This window comes from Microtus oregoni, unplaced genomic scaffold (genome assembly GCF_018167655.1).
Source record: "Microtus oregoni isolate MIOR12 unplaced genomic scaffold, Mior012 000147F_ref0000457, whole genome shotgun sequence".
In the NCBI taxonomy this organism is placed as follows: Eukaryota; Metazoa; Chordata; class Mammalia; order Rodentia; family Cricetidae; genus Microtus; species Microtus oregoni.
In genome coordinates this window covers 730,039-747,858 of record NW_024544797.1, presented here as the reverse complement: position 1 = coordinate 747,858, position 17,820 = coordinate 730,039, and the positions used below count along the sequence as shown (strand labels likewise).

At 39.0% G+C, this 17,820-nt stretch overlaps 1 protein-coding gene across 2 annotated transcripts in view; it reads left to right on the top strand.

Moving 5' to 3' along the window:
• LOC121444908 (mediator of RNA polymerase II transcription subunit 14) overlaps positions 1–17,820 on the top strand; it is a 97,561-nt gene that overhangs the window by 62,883 nt on the left and 16,858 nt on the right. For both annotated transcript variants that reach the window (XM_041646845.1, XM_041646846.1), the window contains exons 17-23: positions 4,961–5,121; positions 5,207–5,353; positions 6,697–6,788; positions 8,250–8,402; positions 8,683–8,952; positions 13,736–13,873; positions 17,155–17,266. In XM_041646845.1, coding sequence (XP_041502779.1) covers positions 4,961–5,121; positions 5,207–5,353; positions 6,697–6,788; positions 8,250–8,402; positions 8,683–8,952; positions 13,736–13,873; positions 17,155–17,266 — 1,073 coding nt within the window. The remainder of the gene's footprint in view (positions 1–4,960; positions 5,122–5,206; positions 5,354–6,696; positions 6,789–8,249; positions 8,403–8,682; positions 8,953–13,735; positions 13,874–17,154; positions 17,267–17,820) is intronic.

Sequence of the window (17,820 nt, the reverse complement as noted above, 5' to 3'; positions counted from 1 at the left end):
CCACTTTGCCATTTTGGGGATTGCAGATTTGTACGTATGCTGAGCTGAGAGTAAAGATTCAAGTTATCTTTGCCTCCACCGTGAGCATAAACTCAGTCTGGACTGCATCAGACCCTGTCTTCAAAAAGAAACAAATATAAATGTACAGAAATATGTAGATAACGTTAAAATGTAGTTTAGCTTATTTGAAGAGAAATTGATTTGTTATGACAACACCCAAGATGAATGACAGTTACTTACACATTTCAATAAGATAAAGTTGAATGGATTAAGTGGAAGTCAGCTTGTGGAATTTTCTTTTAACATAAAGTTCTAGTTGTAGTAATCCATGCCAGGTAAACACTATACCTAAAATTTCCAAATAAACAAAAACAGGGAATGAAGCAGTTAGTTACTCTTGTTGTTGTTTTTAATTTGGATAGTTCAAAAGAAACTGGTTACTACAAATAAAGAATGATCATTGACATGATGCACCCCGTTTCAATCTCAACTTGTGTACTAAGCACTCATCATTAGTATTAATGACATCATAACTTAATAGAGAATCATACAGCCGTGTTGTGTCGCCCCCCCTTCCCCCATTTGTCTCCCTACATTCATCCTTACATATTAAATACTAAGTATATATTTACATACAAAAGTTTTTCTGGGAGGAATTTACAGGAAGTAGTTTGGGATCTGCCAGATGACATAAGGCTCTCCACAGCAAACTCAAGAGATGTCTCGGTGAGGGGGAGGGGAGTAAAAGTTATCTGCTGCCAAGCTTGTCTGCCTTAATTTAATCTCCATAATCAACTTGGTGGAAGGAGAGAACTGACTTGTGACCTTGACACATGTGGCATGGCTATGGGTGCATACACTTATAAAATAAATAATTGTTTTTTTTTTTTTTAGACAGGCTTTATCTGTAGCGTTGGAGCCTGTCCTGGAACTCACTCTAGACCAGGCTGGCATTGTACCCACAGAGAGGCAGAGGCTGCTTCTGCCTCCAGAGTGCTGGAATTAAAGGTGTTTGCTACCATGCCCACTCAAATAAATTAAAAAAAATATTTTAAAGTGTCATCTAATTCTATGGTAGCAATCTGTTCCCACACCAATATCAGTAACTGGGTGAAAGCAATAACTACATTCTGATTGATTTGGCACCAACAGTATCCCTCCATTATAAACAATTGAGCATAGGAAACTAATATGAAACGATTGGTATGGTTAAGTATTTTGTAACATGAGGGGCTGTTTGTTGCTGGGGTTTTTGTCCCACCTGGTATCCCACAACTGTTTAGCCCCAAAGAAAATCACACATAGGTCTCCATAATTTATAAGCTGATTGGCCCATTAGCTGTAGCCTCTCACTGGCTAACTCTCACATCTTGATTAATACATTTTTCTGATCTATGTTAGCCATGTGGCTCAGTACCTTTTTTCAGTGGGGACAGATCACATCCTGCTGCTTTGGAGGTCTGGGCAGGAGTGGGAGGATTCAACTTCCTCCTTCCCAGAATTCTCCTGTTCTCATTACATCATTTCTACTTCCTGTCTGGTTTCCCCACCTATATTTCCTGCCTGGCCAATCAGCATTTATTTATAACATGATTGATAGAATACAGACAATTCTCCCACACCAGTATTTCAATAATAGCTTGTCCAAATACCAGATGATGAAATACCCCATTCACTGTGATTGTCTGGGTCTGATTGTAACAGATTATACATTGGGTCTTTGTGTGGCTTCTCCCTGACTTAATGTGGAGAGAGGCTACTGTATAGCAGAATATCTGTCTATCTACCAAATATGTGGAAGGTAAATCTTCAAAAATATTTCCAAACATTGATATTTCAATGTTTATATAGACTGATCATGAAAGCCACACATACCTGGATAATTTGTCTGTGTCAAAATTATCTTTCAACATTGCTATGCATTCTGCACCCACCCTGCTTTTAACAGTGTTTTCTGTAGCATAGCCTTGTCTTGAAATTAAGTATCAAGTTCAACTCCTGATTCTCTTGCCTCTACCTCCTTCATCAGGGATTGTCTCCCTTGTGCTACCATTATAAACATGTTACCAAGGCCAACTTTTGTAATGCATTTTGGATGGAAAAACTTTTTCAATGCATTTTCTCTACCACTATGCTACATCCACTGTTAACTTTCTAGATTTTGCTTTCTGATGGATTTGGGGACTATGTAAATTATAGTTGCTTAGGCTGGCCTTGAATTTGAGATTTCCCTCAGACTTGAATAGCTGTGATTACAGACATGGGTTAGCTGCTCTCTAGGGAATAATAGGCTACCCTACACTGTTGCCTATCAATAGCTAGATAGCTTGTATCTTGATTTTTCCCACCAAATTCTAGAGTTTCATAAAGATGTGGATTTGCTCATTGCATCTCCACTAATGCTAGAAAGATAATGCGTATTTGATTGTTTTGTTCCAATTTTCTACCCTTTTCAGAGTTTTAGTACTAGATGATGCTTCAGCTGTTTACTATCTTTTAGCTGTATGGCCCGTAGATTTTCCTCTGTGCTGAAGCGGCTTTTCATGGCAGTGTTTATTAATAGGTTTATGGTTCCCACTCCTTTCACCTAATTCCTCACCTGCCCTCCTCTCCTGGGGTTACTTGCAGTGCATCTGCCTCAGCGGAGAGCTCCAAGCAGAGGGAGCTCAGGGAGCCTTGTGCCTGGTCCCAAGCCTTTTCACTGCTGGCAGTCCATTTCTGAGGCTGCCATGCAGGCCCACTAGGGTGTTGCCCAAGCTATGCCTCTGGGAAGTCAGCAAAGATGACCACTAAGGGCCAATTTTGCACAAAGTACAGCCACAGAGTCTGGCACACTCTGCCTCACCCCTGCCCTCATCTTTCTGATCCTTTTCTTTTTGGCTAGCTTTTTATACAAAATGAAAAGCCCTTTTCTAGGTACTCTGAATAAGAGAACTGAAACAGATTTCTGTATTTCTTGTTACGTACATTTTAGTGTTTTTGCCTTGATATGAATGATTATGAAATCTGAGAGATACTCAAATTGAGATACTATGTAATTAATATACCTTATTTTTCATCTAATACTGAAATGACAGCTAAAATATATTGCTTCATAATTTATGATAAATAGTCTATAAAGCTGTAGAAGAAAAATGCATAGGTAGGTGTTTTTAAGATGCCAAACTACTACATTCCTTTTATGTATCTTACAGTATGTATGTTAAGTGGGTTAATACAAATCAAACTTTATCACAAAGGTCAATTCTGCAAAGGAGGAAGATGCAAAGAACAAATAACCATTTTTTTTTTTTGATTTTTCGAGACAGGGTTTCTCCGTAGCTTTTGGTTCCTGTCCTGGAACTAGCTCTTGTAGACCAGGCTGGCCTTGAACTCACAGAGATCCGCTTGCCTCTGCCTCCCGAGTGCTGGGATTAAAGGCATGCACCACCACCGCCCGGCAATATTTTTTATTTTATTAATTTTGTAATTGTTTTTATTGAGCTATATATTTTCTCCCCTCCCCTTCTACCCTCTCCCAAGGTCCCGATGCTCCCTATGTACTCAGGAGATTTTTGTCTTTTTCTACTTCCCATGTAGATTAGATCCATGTATGTCTCTTTTAGGATCCTCTTTGTTGTCTAGGTTCTCTGGGATTGTGAAACCCATATTTTTAAAAAAGATTTATTTATTTATTATGTATACAGTATTTTGCCTACATGTGTTCCTGCAGGCCAGTAGAGACACCAGATCTCATTATTGATTGTTTTGAACTACCACATGGTTGTTGGGAATTGAACTCAGGACCTCTGGAAGAACAGCCAATGCTACAGCTCAAATAACCCATAATTTTGTTAGGACATTAAAGGCTATGGTTAAAATTTGCTTTTGCAGTGTTAGGGGTTTATCTCAAAAGGCCCTGGGTTCAGTTTTGAGTTCAGTTCCCAGCAACCATATGATGGCTCACAACCGTCCATAATGAGATCTGGTGCCCTTTTCTGGCCTACAGGCAGACATGCAGGCAAAATATTGTATATATAATTTGAAGTAAATAAATAAAATCTGAAAAAAAATATTTTGCTCCAAGTGTGAATTAACATTCGCATGTTTTAGTCACATATGTATTTATTTTTTTTAATGAGTGATCCATAAGAGAAACTCTTCTATTGATTTTATAGTTGGGTAATTGAGATTCAATTAAATATGACTATTAAAATTAGATCATATCCCTCACTCTAGAGTCCTTATTATTTGTACTATGTCATCCTGTTTTCAAAAATGAATTTACGCCGGGTGGTGGTGGCGCACGCCTTTAATCCCAGCACTCGGGAGGCAGAGGCAGGCGGATCTTTGTGAGTTCAAGACCAGCCTGGTCTACAAGAGCTAGTTCCAGGACAGGCTCCAAAACCACAGAGAAACCCTGTCTCGAAAAACAAAACAAAACAAAAAAACACAAAAAGAAAACAAAAAACAAAATCAAAAATGAATTTACAAGTGTTTTTGTCCCCTTAGCTTTTCTTGAGGATGTTCTAGATAGATATTCATTCTCTAGAATTAGAACCCCTTGTAAGCAACAAGATTGTGAACAAAGACAAACCTCATTTAAAATTTAAAAGGAGCCATACAGTGATGTTGCACACCTTTAATTCTAGTACTTGGGTGTCAGAAACAGGCGGATCTGAGTTTAAGGCCAGCTCGATCTACAGAGTGAATTCCAAGATATTCAGGGCTACACAGGAAAATCCTGTCATGTAGAAGGGGAGAAAAAAACTTAAAATGAGAGTTCTCATATCGGTTGATGTAAAGTGATACAGCTTAAATATTATCAATTACTAGGAATTACTTCCTTTCTTTGTAGAAGGAAGGGATCTAGAAGCATGGTTGAACCTGAAGCTATGATGTCATATCTTATCTGTCATTCATACATTGTTCTTTGTCTTTGTGTGTAACGTACATTTCATGTGCTGTCTTTCATCACTAGAATTCCTCCCTGTAAGGGAGTAAATGAGGAAACCCAAAAGGCCCTGGACCGCTCTCTTCTTGATTGCACTTTCCGATTACAAGGTAGAAATAACCGCACATGGGTGGCAGAATTAGTGTTTGCAAACTGTCCGCTTAATGGCACTTCTACCAGGGAGCAAGGTAAGATTTTTCATATACTGTTTATGCATATTTCTAGATTTTTAAGGTGTTGATTACTATTAATCTTCTCTTTTGAATCCTATAGGACCATCCCGGCATGTTTACCTAACGTATGAAAATCTGTTGTCCGAACCTGTTGGTGGTAGAAAAGTAGTTGAAATGTTTCTTAATGACTGGAGTAGCATTGCCCGATTATATGAGTGTGTGTTGGAGTTTGCACGTTCTCTACCAGGTATGTGTAATCTTCCTTTTAAATTAAAAGTACCTTTTTCTGTAACAGAAATAAAACCTGTACATTGCTTTAAAAAGTGAATAGTCAAAAAGTATATCTAAGCAGAGGCAGGCGGATCTCAGTGAGTTTTAGGCCAGCCTGGTCTACAAGAGCTAGTTTCCAGGACAGGCTCCAAAGCTTCAGAGAAACCCTTTCTTGAAAAAAACAAACAAACAAAATATATCTAAGAAAAATTGTCTCCTTTACCTCAGCCTATAATTTATTTTCTCCAGAGAATATAACTGTTAAGTTTCTACTATTTCTAGAAATTTGGGCACATAAACAGACTTGTGAGTTACCACAATATTCTACTCATTTACTCTGTACACGCTATCTAATAAACACACTAGAGATGGTGGGACCCAGGAGGATGGAGCCAATAAATGAGGCAGACTAAAGTCTCATGTAATAGCCAACTTTATTCAGAGTACCAGGCAATTTATACTTTGAGTGTTAAGAATGGTCAGCCTGTTCTACATAGTGAATTCCTGGACAGGCAGGGCTATGTAGAGAAATACTATCTCAGCAAAAAGTAAATATACAATAATAAAGACACATAGTAGACAAGCTACACATGGCAAAACATGTTTTTCCATAAAGGCATATAAGCTGACAGCAATAGCAATTGTAATGAATAGTCTGAAGTAAACTCACTCCTATCTGCTACACCTGGGAGGGCCACAAAAGCACATCCCAAGAACATTTCTGTGTTTTTGAAGAAACCGAGGACATAGACTCTTGTTTTCTTGGAGTTTTCTCACAAGCACTCAGAATTCTCACACGACTCTGTTTTTGGACTGTGTTCTAACACCAGCATATTTAAGTTGTACCGTCACTTAGGACGTAGGTATCCCTACTTTACAGATGACAGAAACATGTCACAGAGACTTAAAGACTTTGCTGAAAGGCATACAGCTAATAAGTGACAGAGCTGTTATTGGCATAAATTGATTACATAGGAGGCCAGGACAGAGAAGGTGATTTGCTATACTGGCCACTATACTAGACTTTTTCAGTGTCTTTCTTCACTTCTCTGTTCTGGCCTCCATTCCTTTTGATTTATGCTTTTTACAAAAGAATTAAACCAGGCGTGGTGATGTTTGCCTGTGATCACAACACTTAACAGGATCAGGAGCACATTGTCACCCTCAGCTAAATAGGGAAGTTGAGACAAAGTATGGGCTTAAAGGAGATCTTATCATAAGAAAACTAGGCATATATAATATGCCAAATGCCCTCTTTTTCCAATCTACTTTTTAAAACTTTATGTGTACTAATAACTTTTTTGGTTTGTTTCTGCATAGACATACCTGCTCATCTGAATATTTTCTCCGAAGTTCGTGTTTATAATTATCGAAAACTTATCTTGTGTTATGGAACCACCAAAGGAAGCTCAGTAAGTCAATGGATTAAAACATCTTTATGTATCTTTAAAAAATTAAGAACCGAAGACAACTCGGGAGGCAGAGGCAGATGGATCTCTGTGAGTTGGAGCCCAGCCTGGTCTACAAGAGCTAGTTCTGGGACTGGCTCAGAAAACTACAGAGAAACCCTGTCTTGAAAACAAACAAACAAACAACAACAAAAAAAAAAGAATCTAAAACAAATGAAAGCTTCCAGGCATGGTGGTATATGGTATATACCTTTACGCTGGCACTCTGGAGGTTGGGTCAGGATCTTGGTTTCAAAACTTTCCTAGGTTACTTATTGACACTGTCTCAAGAAGGAAGAAAAGGAAAGGAAATTGCCTTAAATAGGGCTCAAGTCAAACCATAGATAAAATGGTAAATTTTAAATGCTTTGCTGAAATAAAAGTGTGATATGCTTAATCCTTTGAAATTGAGAAAAAAATTATATCTTTAGTGTATATATGTTCTTGATTTTAAAACAAGCACTTTTGGTGATATTTTTTTCCTTCACTGATTTCAAATTGTTAGGAAGAGTATTTATTGGTGACTGTGTGTGTGTGTGTGTGTGTGTGTGTGTGTGTGTGTGTGTGTGTGTGTGTGGTGTGTATAGCTTTGGTTTGACTTCTGAATATAGTCATTGTTTGCTTCTATCCTCTTTTTAAAAAAAAAGATTTATGTATTTAATGTGCTTTGGAGTTTTGCCTGCATGTATGTCTCTATGAAGGTGTCATATCTTCTGGAACTGGAATTACAATTGTGAACAGCCATGTGGGTTCTGGGCATTGAACCTGGGTCCTCTGAGCCATCTTTCCAGCCCCTCTTAACCCTAAATGTACTCCCTGTAATCTCTACTTTCTTCTTTTCCTTAAAAATGAAATCAACTGGGGGCTAAAGAGAGGACTCAGTAATTGAAAACCTATACTGTTCTCAGAGCGGATCTGCTTGGTTCCCAACACCCACATGGCAGCTCACAACCATCTGTAAATCCAAGTTCAGGGAACCCTGTCCCCTCTTCTGGTCTCCTTGGACACCAGGCACACATGGGGTACATGTAGAGACTTGTAGGAGAACACTCAATACACACTAAATAAACAAATAGATAAACACTTCTTTTTCTAATAATATCAGAAATTACTTGTGTTTTCAAACGTAGTAATTGAATGAAACTCTGTTTGAGGTAGCTTTCTTCTCTTTTATGACAGTGCTCCTTTGGTAGCACTGAGAATAGGATTCGGCAGTTGAAGAGAAAAAGAAACACCTGAGGAATGTGTGTGAAAATTACTAAAGTTTAATGATTTTTTTCCTGGAATTTGGGTCTAAATTTTACCATGTTACTCATTTTCAGAAAAGATCTCATTTAGATATTTGGCAACTTTTAACATTTTATTCTTCATCTCAAATCTCAAATCAACTTTTCAGTTTTCTTAAATGTGCTCTCTCTGATTTAGATTAGTATCCAGTGGAATTCTATTCATCAGAAATTTCACATTTCTTTGGGAACAGTTGGCCCAAACTCAGGTTGCAGTAACTGTCACAATACCATTCTCCATCAACTTCAAGAAATGTTCAACAAAACACCAAATGTGGTTCAGTTGTTACAGGTAATTATGTTCCCTATTCTGTCTAAAAATAAGACTTAGGAATGATAGTGCTTCATGCAAAATGTCTCAAAAGATCATCTGCATTTGTCTTTAATAACTAACATGGATGCTTTTGTCTTTATATGATTTTTTAATATCGCCTTGAGAATTTGATTAAACTTCAAGTGAAAACTTTAGGATGTTTCTAGAATGCTTATTTGTGACAGTGATACGTAGAATATTCTAAGTTTTTCGTAGTTGCATGGCAACTGGATGACTTCTTTGTGTTTGTTTCTTCTAGGTGTTGTTTGATACTCAGGCACCATTAAATGCCATCAACAAACTCCCTACTGTGCCAATGTTGGGCTTGACTCAGAGAACTAACACTGCCTACCAGTGTTTCTCCATTCTACCGCAGTCATCCACCCACATCAGACTGGCCTTCAGGAACATGTACTGCATTGATATATACTGCCGTAGTCGTGGTGTTGTGGCAATACGGGATGGTGCTTATAGTCTTTTTGATAACAGCAAGTTAGTTGAAGGTTTCTATCCTGCACCAGGATTGAAGGTAATAAACTTCAGTGTTACAGAATGATAGACTAAATAAACATAATCTTGAAAACAGTTGCTCTGAGAGAGAAATGCTATCCCATTAGAATTTAATGAGTAGTAAAGTGTATCTTCTCTGACTTCCTTCTGGATCTAGAATTTGTATCAAGTACTGTTCTATGTACATGAACTGTTAGGAGGCCTCTTGTTTCCTCACTCTCTTATGAATAAGCATTTGCTCTTTGGGACTATCTATCTATCTATCTATCTATCTATCTATCTATCTATCTATCTATCTTTACATGCCAATCCCAGTCCCCCCCCCTTCCTCTTGTTCCTTTACTTTTCCTCCACCCCCATCCTCTCCTCAGAAGTTAAAGCCTCCCCTGGGAAGTCAGCTAAATCTGCTCCATTGCCTCATTAAAGCAGGACCCAAACCCATGCTCCCCCAACCCTAGGTTGAGCTAGGTATCTCTTCATAGAGAATGGACTCCACAATGTCAGTTCATCCATTAGAGTTAGATCTAATGGATCTATTGGCCCCATATTTTTGGGACTTTAATGGAACACTTTATTGCTGGAGAGCCTTACAAGAGTCAGATGCCTGTGTTCATATATAGGATTCTAATAGTTCCAAATGCTGGTCTTGAAAACTTCTATTCCTTGTGTGTTCCCACTCTCATATAATCTGTTATCTAGCAGTGCTTCTCTTGGTATTTATAGAACCAAATATCTAAGTAACAAGAAGCACTATCACTTGTTGAATTTTTGCTTAATGGCATTATATGATTCTCACCTGAAAGTGGAGGATTTACTTACTACTTTGGAAATTTAGTTTTATGTCCTCTTTCCTCCTTCAGGCTGCTCCTAGTGTATAAATAAATACATTTGCTTTTCTCCAGTTTTGCAATATGGTTAGGTAGAAGTTGTGATTGGATAGGGTTTTTTTTAGTATTTTTGTTACTATAAAGATACTTGGTATCCCCTTTGGGCCTACACATGCATGCACACATATGTACCTATACACATTACACATATACATGCAAGCAAACAAAAAAAAAGGAGTCAAAGCAAAAGCATGGCAGGGAATGCATGGCAGCAGAAGTCTGAGTTGCACTGTTATAGTATGCTCATAGTCAGGAAGCAGAACAAATTGAATGCAGGTGTTACACTTGCCGTCTGTCTCCTTTATTCAGTTCAGTACTTTAGACATCAAGCCCATGGAAGGATGCAGCCCACATTCAGAATTCAACTCAGTTAAACCTCTCTGGAACCAGCCACATAGGCACACCTAGAACTTTGTCCTCTGTGCAACTCTAGATTTTTCCAGCTAACATTCCAGACTAGCCCTTACAGACCCCATGTATTTTTCTTACTTTACTATTTTGGTAGTAGTATGGTACTACTATGTACTGCAGTAGCTGCTTGGGAGAAGTTACACAGGAGATTGAGTGCAGACCATGGAGGGTGTCTGAGACCTTCTTGTGTGTTTGACAATGTTTTTTGTTTACTAATCTGAGAGTGCCTAAGTATAGAATTCTAGGCTATGATCATATTTTTGTTGTTGTTTGTTTTGTTTTGTTTTGTTTTTTTTTTTGATGCGATTTCTCTGCATAACAGTTCTAGCTGTCCTGGAACTCACTCTGTAAACCAGGCTGGCCTTGAACTAACAGAGATCTGCCTGCCCCTGCCTCCTGAGTGCTGGGATTAAAGGCGTATGCTACCACCCTGCTGCTATGATCATCTTTATAAAATGTTTGAAGACTTGTTTCCTTATTTGCTACACTGGATTGTGACTAACTTGAACCTTGTATTACTAAGTTGACTCTTCACATCTGAAAGCTCTGGGAAAGTTCTTTGTAAGATGCTTTAATTCTACCTTGTTTTTTTGTTAGATGTTACCGCCTGGCCGGTAAAGGTTTATATATAGTGTTCTGCCTGAAGGCCAAAAGAGGGCACCAGATCTCATTACAGATGGTTGTGAGCCACGATATGGTTACTGGGAATTGAACTCAGGACCACTGGAAGAGCAGGTTTGAAGACTCTGGTGTTCATTGCAGGACAATCTTCTTGGCCATACTCCCAAAGTCAATAGTTTTAGGGTTTTTTTTTTGTTGTTGTTGTTGTTAGGCCTCTTGTGAATTTGCAGAGATTCTCTACATCTGATTCCCCAATTACAGGAGGTCAAAAGAGAAGAGAAAGAAAAACCTTCTCTACTTTAAATATATGGTTTTTAATGCCCGGGTTAAGTATGGTACCCTTTTAATTTTTATTTTGTTTAAAATGGATGGATGTTTGGTTTGTACGTATGTCTGTGCACCACTTGTGTGCCTGCATGCCCTGAAACTAGAGTTACAGACGGCTGTGAGCTACCATGTGAAAGAGGTATCTGGCACTGCTACTTCCAATGTGTCTTGAGAATCTGGATGGAAATAGCTTTGCCTCTTGGCTTTCCCCATGGCTTGCTTAGGATATGACTCTTCTTATCAGGTGGTTCAGCCATCTGCTTTATTATCTTCCAGAGAGCATCACTACTTTTTTTCTTTTTGTCTCTGACTTACTATTTTAAAATTCTTTTCAGTAATTTTAGTGTATCTTGCATATCTCTTTGAAAGACTTTGTCCTGACATGCTTATTTGAAGACCGGGAAAGGGGTATTAAAAGAAGATTCAGGAATTGGGGGTTTATCTCAGTGGATAAGAACACTTGCTATGATAAAAAGAAAGTTTGAGTTTAAATTCCTAGTACCTGTATGAATAAAGAACAAGCCAGGCATGGCTGAATATAATTGTAACCCCATTGTTGAGTGGAAACATGCAGATCACTGGAATGTACTGGCCAGCCTGGATAGCTTTAGATTCAGTGAGACACTATCTAAGAGGAAGACACCCAGTGCCCCTCCTGACCTCTTACTGTGCATACATACATACATATATACATACACTGAGAGGCATTTGTGTGTTTGCTTGAGACAAACTCTATTATCCTTGCTTAAGTTTTTGATTACATCATCTTATTTAGAAAGACTGTCTCACTTAGGATGGTTCAAGATTAAAATTATGCAATTTAAAGTGCCAACATTAACTGGCTGGAGGGAATGTACATGTTTGTTTTTTAGAAATGCATGTATATACATAGGTCATAGGTTGATGTCAGCTATTTTAATTCTTTATCTTCCTTTTTGTTGTTGTTTGTTTTCTTATTTTGTTTATTCGATACAGGGTTTCTCTGTGCATACAGCACCACTCCCTGCTGCTTGTTTGTGAGATGGAGCCTTTCACTGATTTTGGAGCTCACTTGATTCACCAAGACTAGTTAGTCAGCAGGCTTCAGGGAGCCTCTTGTCTGTATCTACCCAACGCTGAGATTAAACTTGCTCAGTGCCATATCTGGCTTTTTAACATGGGTTCTGGGTATCAAAACTGAATTCTTTGCCAGGCAGTGGTGTTGCACCCTTTAATCCCAGCACTCAGGAGGCAGAGGCAGGCGGATCTCTGTGAGTTTGAGGTCAACCTGATCTACAGAGCGAATTCCAGGACAACCAACGCTACACAGAGAAACCCTGTCTCGAAAAATACAAAGAAATTAACAAAAAAACAAAAACCAAAAAACTGAAATCCTCATGTTTCTGTAGCAATCGCTTTATCAAGTACACCATCTCCCTGGCCTACTTCTTTCACTTAGTTTTTTTTAAATCTTGTCGTATGTTCCTGGCTAGGCTCTAACCCAGCACTCCTTCTATTCCTGACTGTTATGTGCTGTGATTTCAGGCATGTGACACCATGTGACGGTAATACACTTAACTCTTACCCAGTTTTTCAGTCACATTTTCTAGATTAAGAAACTGTTAACAACAAAAACTGCTAAGTAATAACCAGGTGTAGGTGGTGGTGCACACCTTTAATCCCAGCACTCTTTAATCCCAGGTGAATGTCTGTGAGTTGGAGCCCAGCCTGGTCTACAAAACGAGTTCCAGGACTGCCAGGGCTGTTACTCAGAAGCCCTATCTCAAAACCAAAACAAACAAAAAAGGTGATACCCTGTGCCAGGCATGGTTGCCACATGCTTTTAGTTCCAAGACATTAAGGTAGATCTCTGTGTTCAATTACCAGTCTGGGCTTACATACATAATGAGTTCTGTGTTAGCCAGGACTACATAGTGAGATCCTGTCTCACGTCACAACCACCAGCAAAAAAGAAGAAGAAAAAGAAACCTTTTAGTAATAGGAAATTTTATGGTTACTTATATGGTTGTATTTCTGGGTCTTAGTATGCCAGATGTCACAATATACTTATTTTTCTTAGGTTTTGTTTGTTTGTTTTGAGACAGGATTTCTGTGTTTCGCCCTGGCTGTCCTGGTACTCACTCTGTAGACCAAGCTAACCTCAAACATCTTCCTGCCTCTGCCTCTGTACTGGAATTAAAGGCATACTCCTGACTATTACTTAGGTGTTTTTATTGTTAGCAGTTTTCCTTAATCTTTGTCCAAAATTTGTCATAAATCTTTTAGCTCGTCCTTATATTGTTTTCAGGGATATACTTAATATGTTACTGTTATAATATTCTCCATGATCAAACATGCTTTACTTAAGTTGGCAAGATAGCTCAACATGTAAGGCATTTGCCATAAAGGCGGACAACCTGAGTCCTATCTGTGAAACCCCCATAGTAGAAGGAAAGAATTGACTCTGGCAAGGTGTTTTTTACCCACCACCCAAATGCTATGGCACACACATGTACATATGCACACACACACATGTAAGAAAATACTTTACTAATTTTTGCTCATTTATATCCTTAGACATTCCTGAACATGTTTGTTGACAGCAATCAGGATGCTCGGAGAAGATCTGTAAACGAGGATGATAACCCCCCTTCTCCTATAGGAGGTGATATGATGGACTCTTTAATATCACAGCTCCAGCCACCTCAGCAACAGGTAACGTCTCCCTGAAATTCCACTGGTCCCATTTGTGGAACTCCGCAGCTTCTTTAGCATTTCTTTGTTGAGAAGCAAGATGTCTTTGGAAGGCCCAAGTAAGCCCAGTAAATCCTTAGGGAAAACAAAAGTAGTGACGGAGACATTAAGACCTGCAAGGATAGGAAATGAGCAGTAAGTAATGGAAAAGACATTGGCCTCAGGTCCTCGGATCACACATGGACTTAAAGCAAAGGAGTCTAAATGAAAAAAATAGTTATTTGCTCGATATGAAGTAGCCTGCTGTGGAGCAACCTCACTGTGTCCTGAAAGACAGCTGTTTTAAGTCTGCTGATGTTCACTAAGGGCTCTGCAGAGCCAGAGTATCATTTCAAGGGTTCTTCCACAGACAGCTACACCAGGCCATACGATCACATCTCCAAAACTTTCAGCTCTTTTCTGACTCCTGTGTCTGCGAGTTGAGCAGCCCTCAAGCCAGCCTTTGTTTTCACTCTGACTCTCTTGAAATGGAAGGTAGTCAGTGATCTTGTACCCCTAAACCAGTCTTGTATGATTCACTAGCCTGGAAGAGGCTACTGCCCATGCGTCAGAGCACAGTGTGGCTGGAGGCCCTTTAGCAACTCTGATTTTAGTTGTATGTGAACACATGAGCTGTTGACTGTGTTCTGAGACACATCTTTGAGCCATAATTTTTATACAGTACCTCATGGCTTCTCACCCAGATCTTTTCAGAACATCAATGAATGCCCTTAGGTTCCTTGCTTCTGGCCTGGCTACTTATGCTTAGTAAGTGCAACTTGCTGGTGCTTGAGTCTTTCAAAGAGTACAAGACTTCTACAGCGGGAGAGTTTGTGTATTATTCTGGGCAGCTTTTTAGGTTCTTTCCTTCTCTGTTTTTTTCTCTTCCTGTTCTTTTTGAACATACAGGGCAGCCCAGTAAAACCACATATGAATAATTCTATAGCCAGAGTGGGGCTGTGCCAGATGTTGACTCAGATGAAGTTGTTGTGCCACCATTGCAGAGGAGGACCTTGTACTGCAGATGCCATAGGAGTGCTTAGTGGTTGTAGTAGTAGTAGTAACGTTTATTGTGGGGCCTTTTTTGTTACATTGTAGATCTTTTTTTTGGACTTGACATTGGGTAAAGAGTGAACCACATATTCTTGGAAACAAATGACTGAGTTGGGCTGGATGGCCACAGAGATAGCAGGGATTAATGTCATACTGACAGTTGCTGGAGATGTGATCCATTGTTAGTTATTACGTTCATCCTAAATAAATCATTCATTGGCTGATTCTCCAAGGATTGTTTTGGTCACTGAAAAAATCATGTGACACAGTAGTTTCTTAAACCCTCTGATTTTGCTGAGAGTTCTATCTGCCTGTAACATTTCACACTGGATATGAGATTTCCATCTGGGAGAGTAGTCAGAGGCTAGGGCAAAATGATTAGATGTGGGTAGATTAAGGGAAAGTTAGCGTGTTCTAGGAACATTAGAGCAGTTTATCACTTTGTAAAAACTCTAGGAATTCTTTGCTTTTTATTGTTGGTGTTATTTATTTCTAAATCAGATGTCTGACAATGCCACTCAGAATTCTTGGGGAGTCAAAAAAGTTTTGAGACTAATTGGCCTTGACTGTCCTCTTCCCTATATAGAACAGGCTGGCCTCAAACTCATGCCTGCTTGTATCTTCCACGTCCTGGGATTAAAGGTGTGCACCACCCCGCCTTAAAATTTTTTTCACCGCTTATTTATTTTGTGTGCTTCTAAGTGTCATAGCACATGTGAAGGGCAGAGGACAACTTGCTGGAGTCAGTTTTTCTTTTACCACATGGGTCCTGGAAATTGAACTCAGGCTATCATTCTTGGTATCTTTAAGAAGACTGGTTTGGAATGATGGAAATCAGAACAGTTGCAGATCTATGAGGAGGCACTAAAGACTTGGAAAGACTGATATGCTGGTAGTTACTCTGCAATTTATTTATTTACTTTATTTTTTTGAGAAAAGGTTTTTCTAACTAGCTCTGTCTGGCCTGGAGTTCATATGTAAACCAGTTTGTCTTTAAACTTATAGAAAGCCACCTGCCTTTCCCTCCTCAGTGCTGGCATTAAAGGTATGTACCACCATATCTAGCTAGTTAAACTTTTAAACATTCATCAAATTGTGCATTTAGATTTTTTTATTTTTTTTTCTGGGGATGGTGCTTAGATGCGCTCACTCATAATGGTCCAACATTTGACAAACTGTTGTGAGCTTCTCTCCAATAGTCTTTAACAAAACTAGGCTGTCTTGATCCTCTGGCAATAGAATGTATTACCTTTATATACCAAGAATGCTTTGAAAGTACCAAATTCTGCATGTGGTTCTCTGCAAGAGGTTCATTGGTGCTGTAAGATTAAAATTCTTATGAGGGATATTATCTAAATCAAAGCTGGGCCTGTGGCAATTCCATGTGTGCAGTGAACGTGACAGGATAGTGCATGCTTTCTTTATTGAGGAGTGATACATTGTTGTGGAATTGTACAAGAAGAGTCAGAAAGTGAATCAATATGAAGCTTTTTATTTAAGTAATTAATTTTTTTATATTTTACTATATGAGCTGAACACCTCAATTAATTTGTTAGTTCATTTTTTTTTTTTTTTTGAGACATGGTTTTCCAGTAGCTATGAAGTCAGTCCTGGGAACTTTCTCTATATACCAGGCTGACCTCAAACCCTGCCTTTGCCTCCTGAAAGCTGGGATTAAAGGTGTTCACCACCACTGCCCGGCCAATAACTAGGAAACGTTTTCACTCTTGTGTGTATTCTGCACACTTGCGTGGGTGTCTGTATGTTGCTGAAGATTGGACCAGGAAGAGGTGTGCTGCCATAGAAGCTATCTCACCAACTACATGCACCACTTTTTATCTGCTGCTAAAGAAGGTAGAGGTTAAAAATTAAAAGATTCACTGTGATTTCACAGATGTTAACGTAAAAGGATTCAAATAACGCTGTGCCATATAAAATGAGCACAGTATACGGTGAAAGATAGAAGCAGTGATGTTGAAGCAGGTGAAAAAATGAGGGTTGTATTGTTTTTCAAACCTTTGCAAGTCAGCATTCTTCCTGACCTTGTATTTTGCATGATTGATGTGGAATTTGAACAGTTGCATATGTAAATGGTTTCTATTTGCCAATTAAAGTAGCAGACCCTAATGTCTGTTTACTGACAGACAGCCACACTTACACTCTCTGTGCTTGACCACTATGCCAACATTAACTTTTCTTTTTTTTCCCAGCCATTTCCAAAGCAGCCAGGAACTTCAGGTGCTTACCCTCTTACTTCACCTCCTGCGTCCTATCACAACACAGTTAATCAGTCCCCCTCTATGATTCACACACAGTCTCCAGGTAAGATATAACTTATTCTCTTGTCCTGTTCATCTTGTGAATCCAAAACACACATACCCAAGAGGAAGCACTATACAGGTGGCCTCAGGCTTCCAACAGATTCTTTTTCTGTTCTCTGACTAGATAATTGCCTGCTTTCATTGAAGTAGTGTTGGGAAATTCACATTTATGGTATTTTAGGAGCACTTTATAACACGTATTTCAAGCGTCCAGAGTGAGACTCATGGTACCGTAACTCCCAGGGTTGCTACTAATCTCATGGTCTGCTTTAGAGGTTGACAGTTGTAGGCTTGGGGCCAAATCTTACCCACTGGCTATCTGCTTCAGTAAATTAACAAATTGGAGCCCCTTTTCACTTTTTTTGTTTTGTTTTGTTTTTTGAAATGGGCTAATGTTGCCCAGGTTGGTTTTAAACTCAATTTGTAGCCCAAGATAGTCTTGAGGCCATGATCCTTCTGCCTTCTCCTCCCTAGTGCTGGGGTTACAGGGGTAACCACCATGTCTGACTGCTATGTGATTTCTATCCCTCTGCTCTTGCTTAAGCTTTGCTGGAT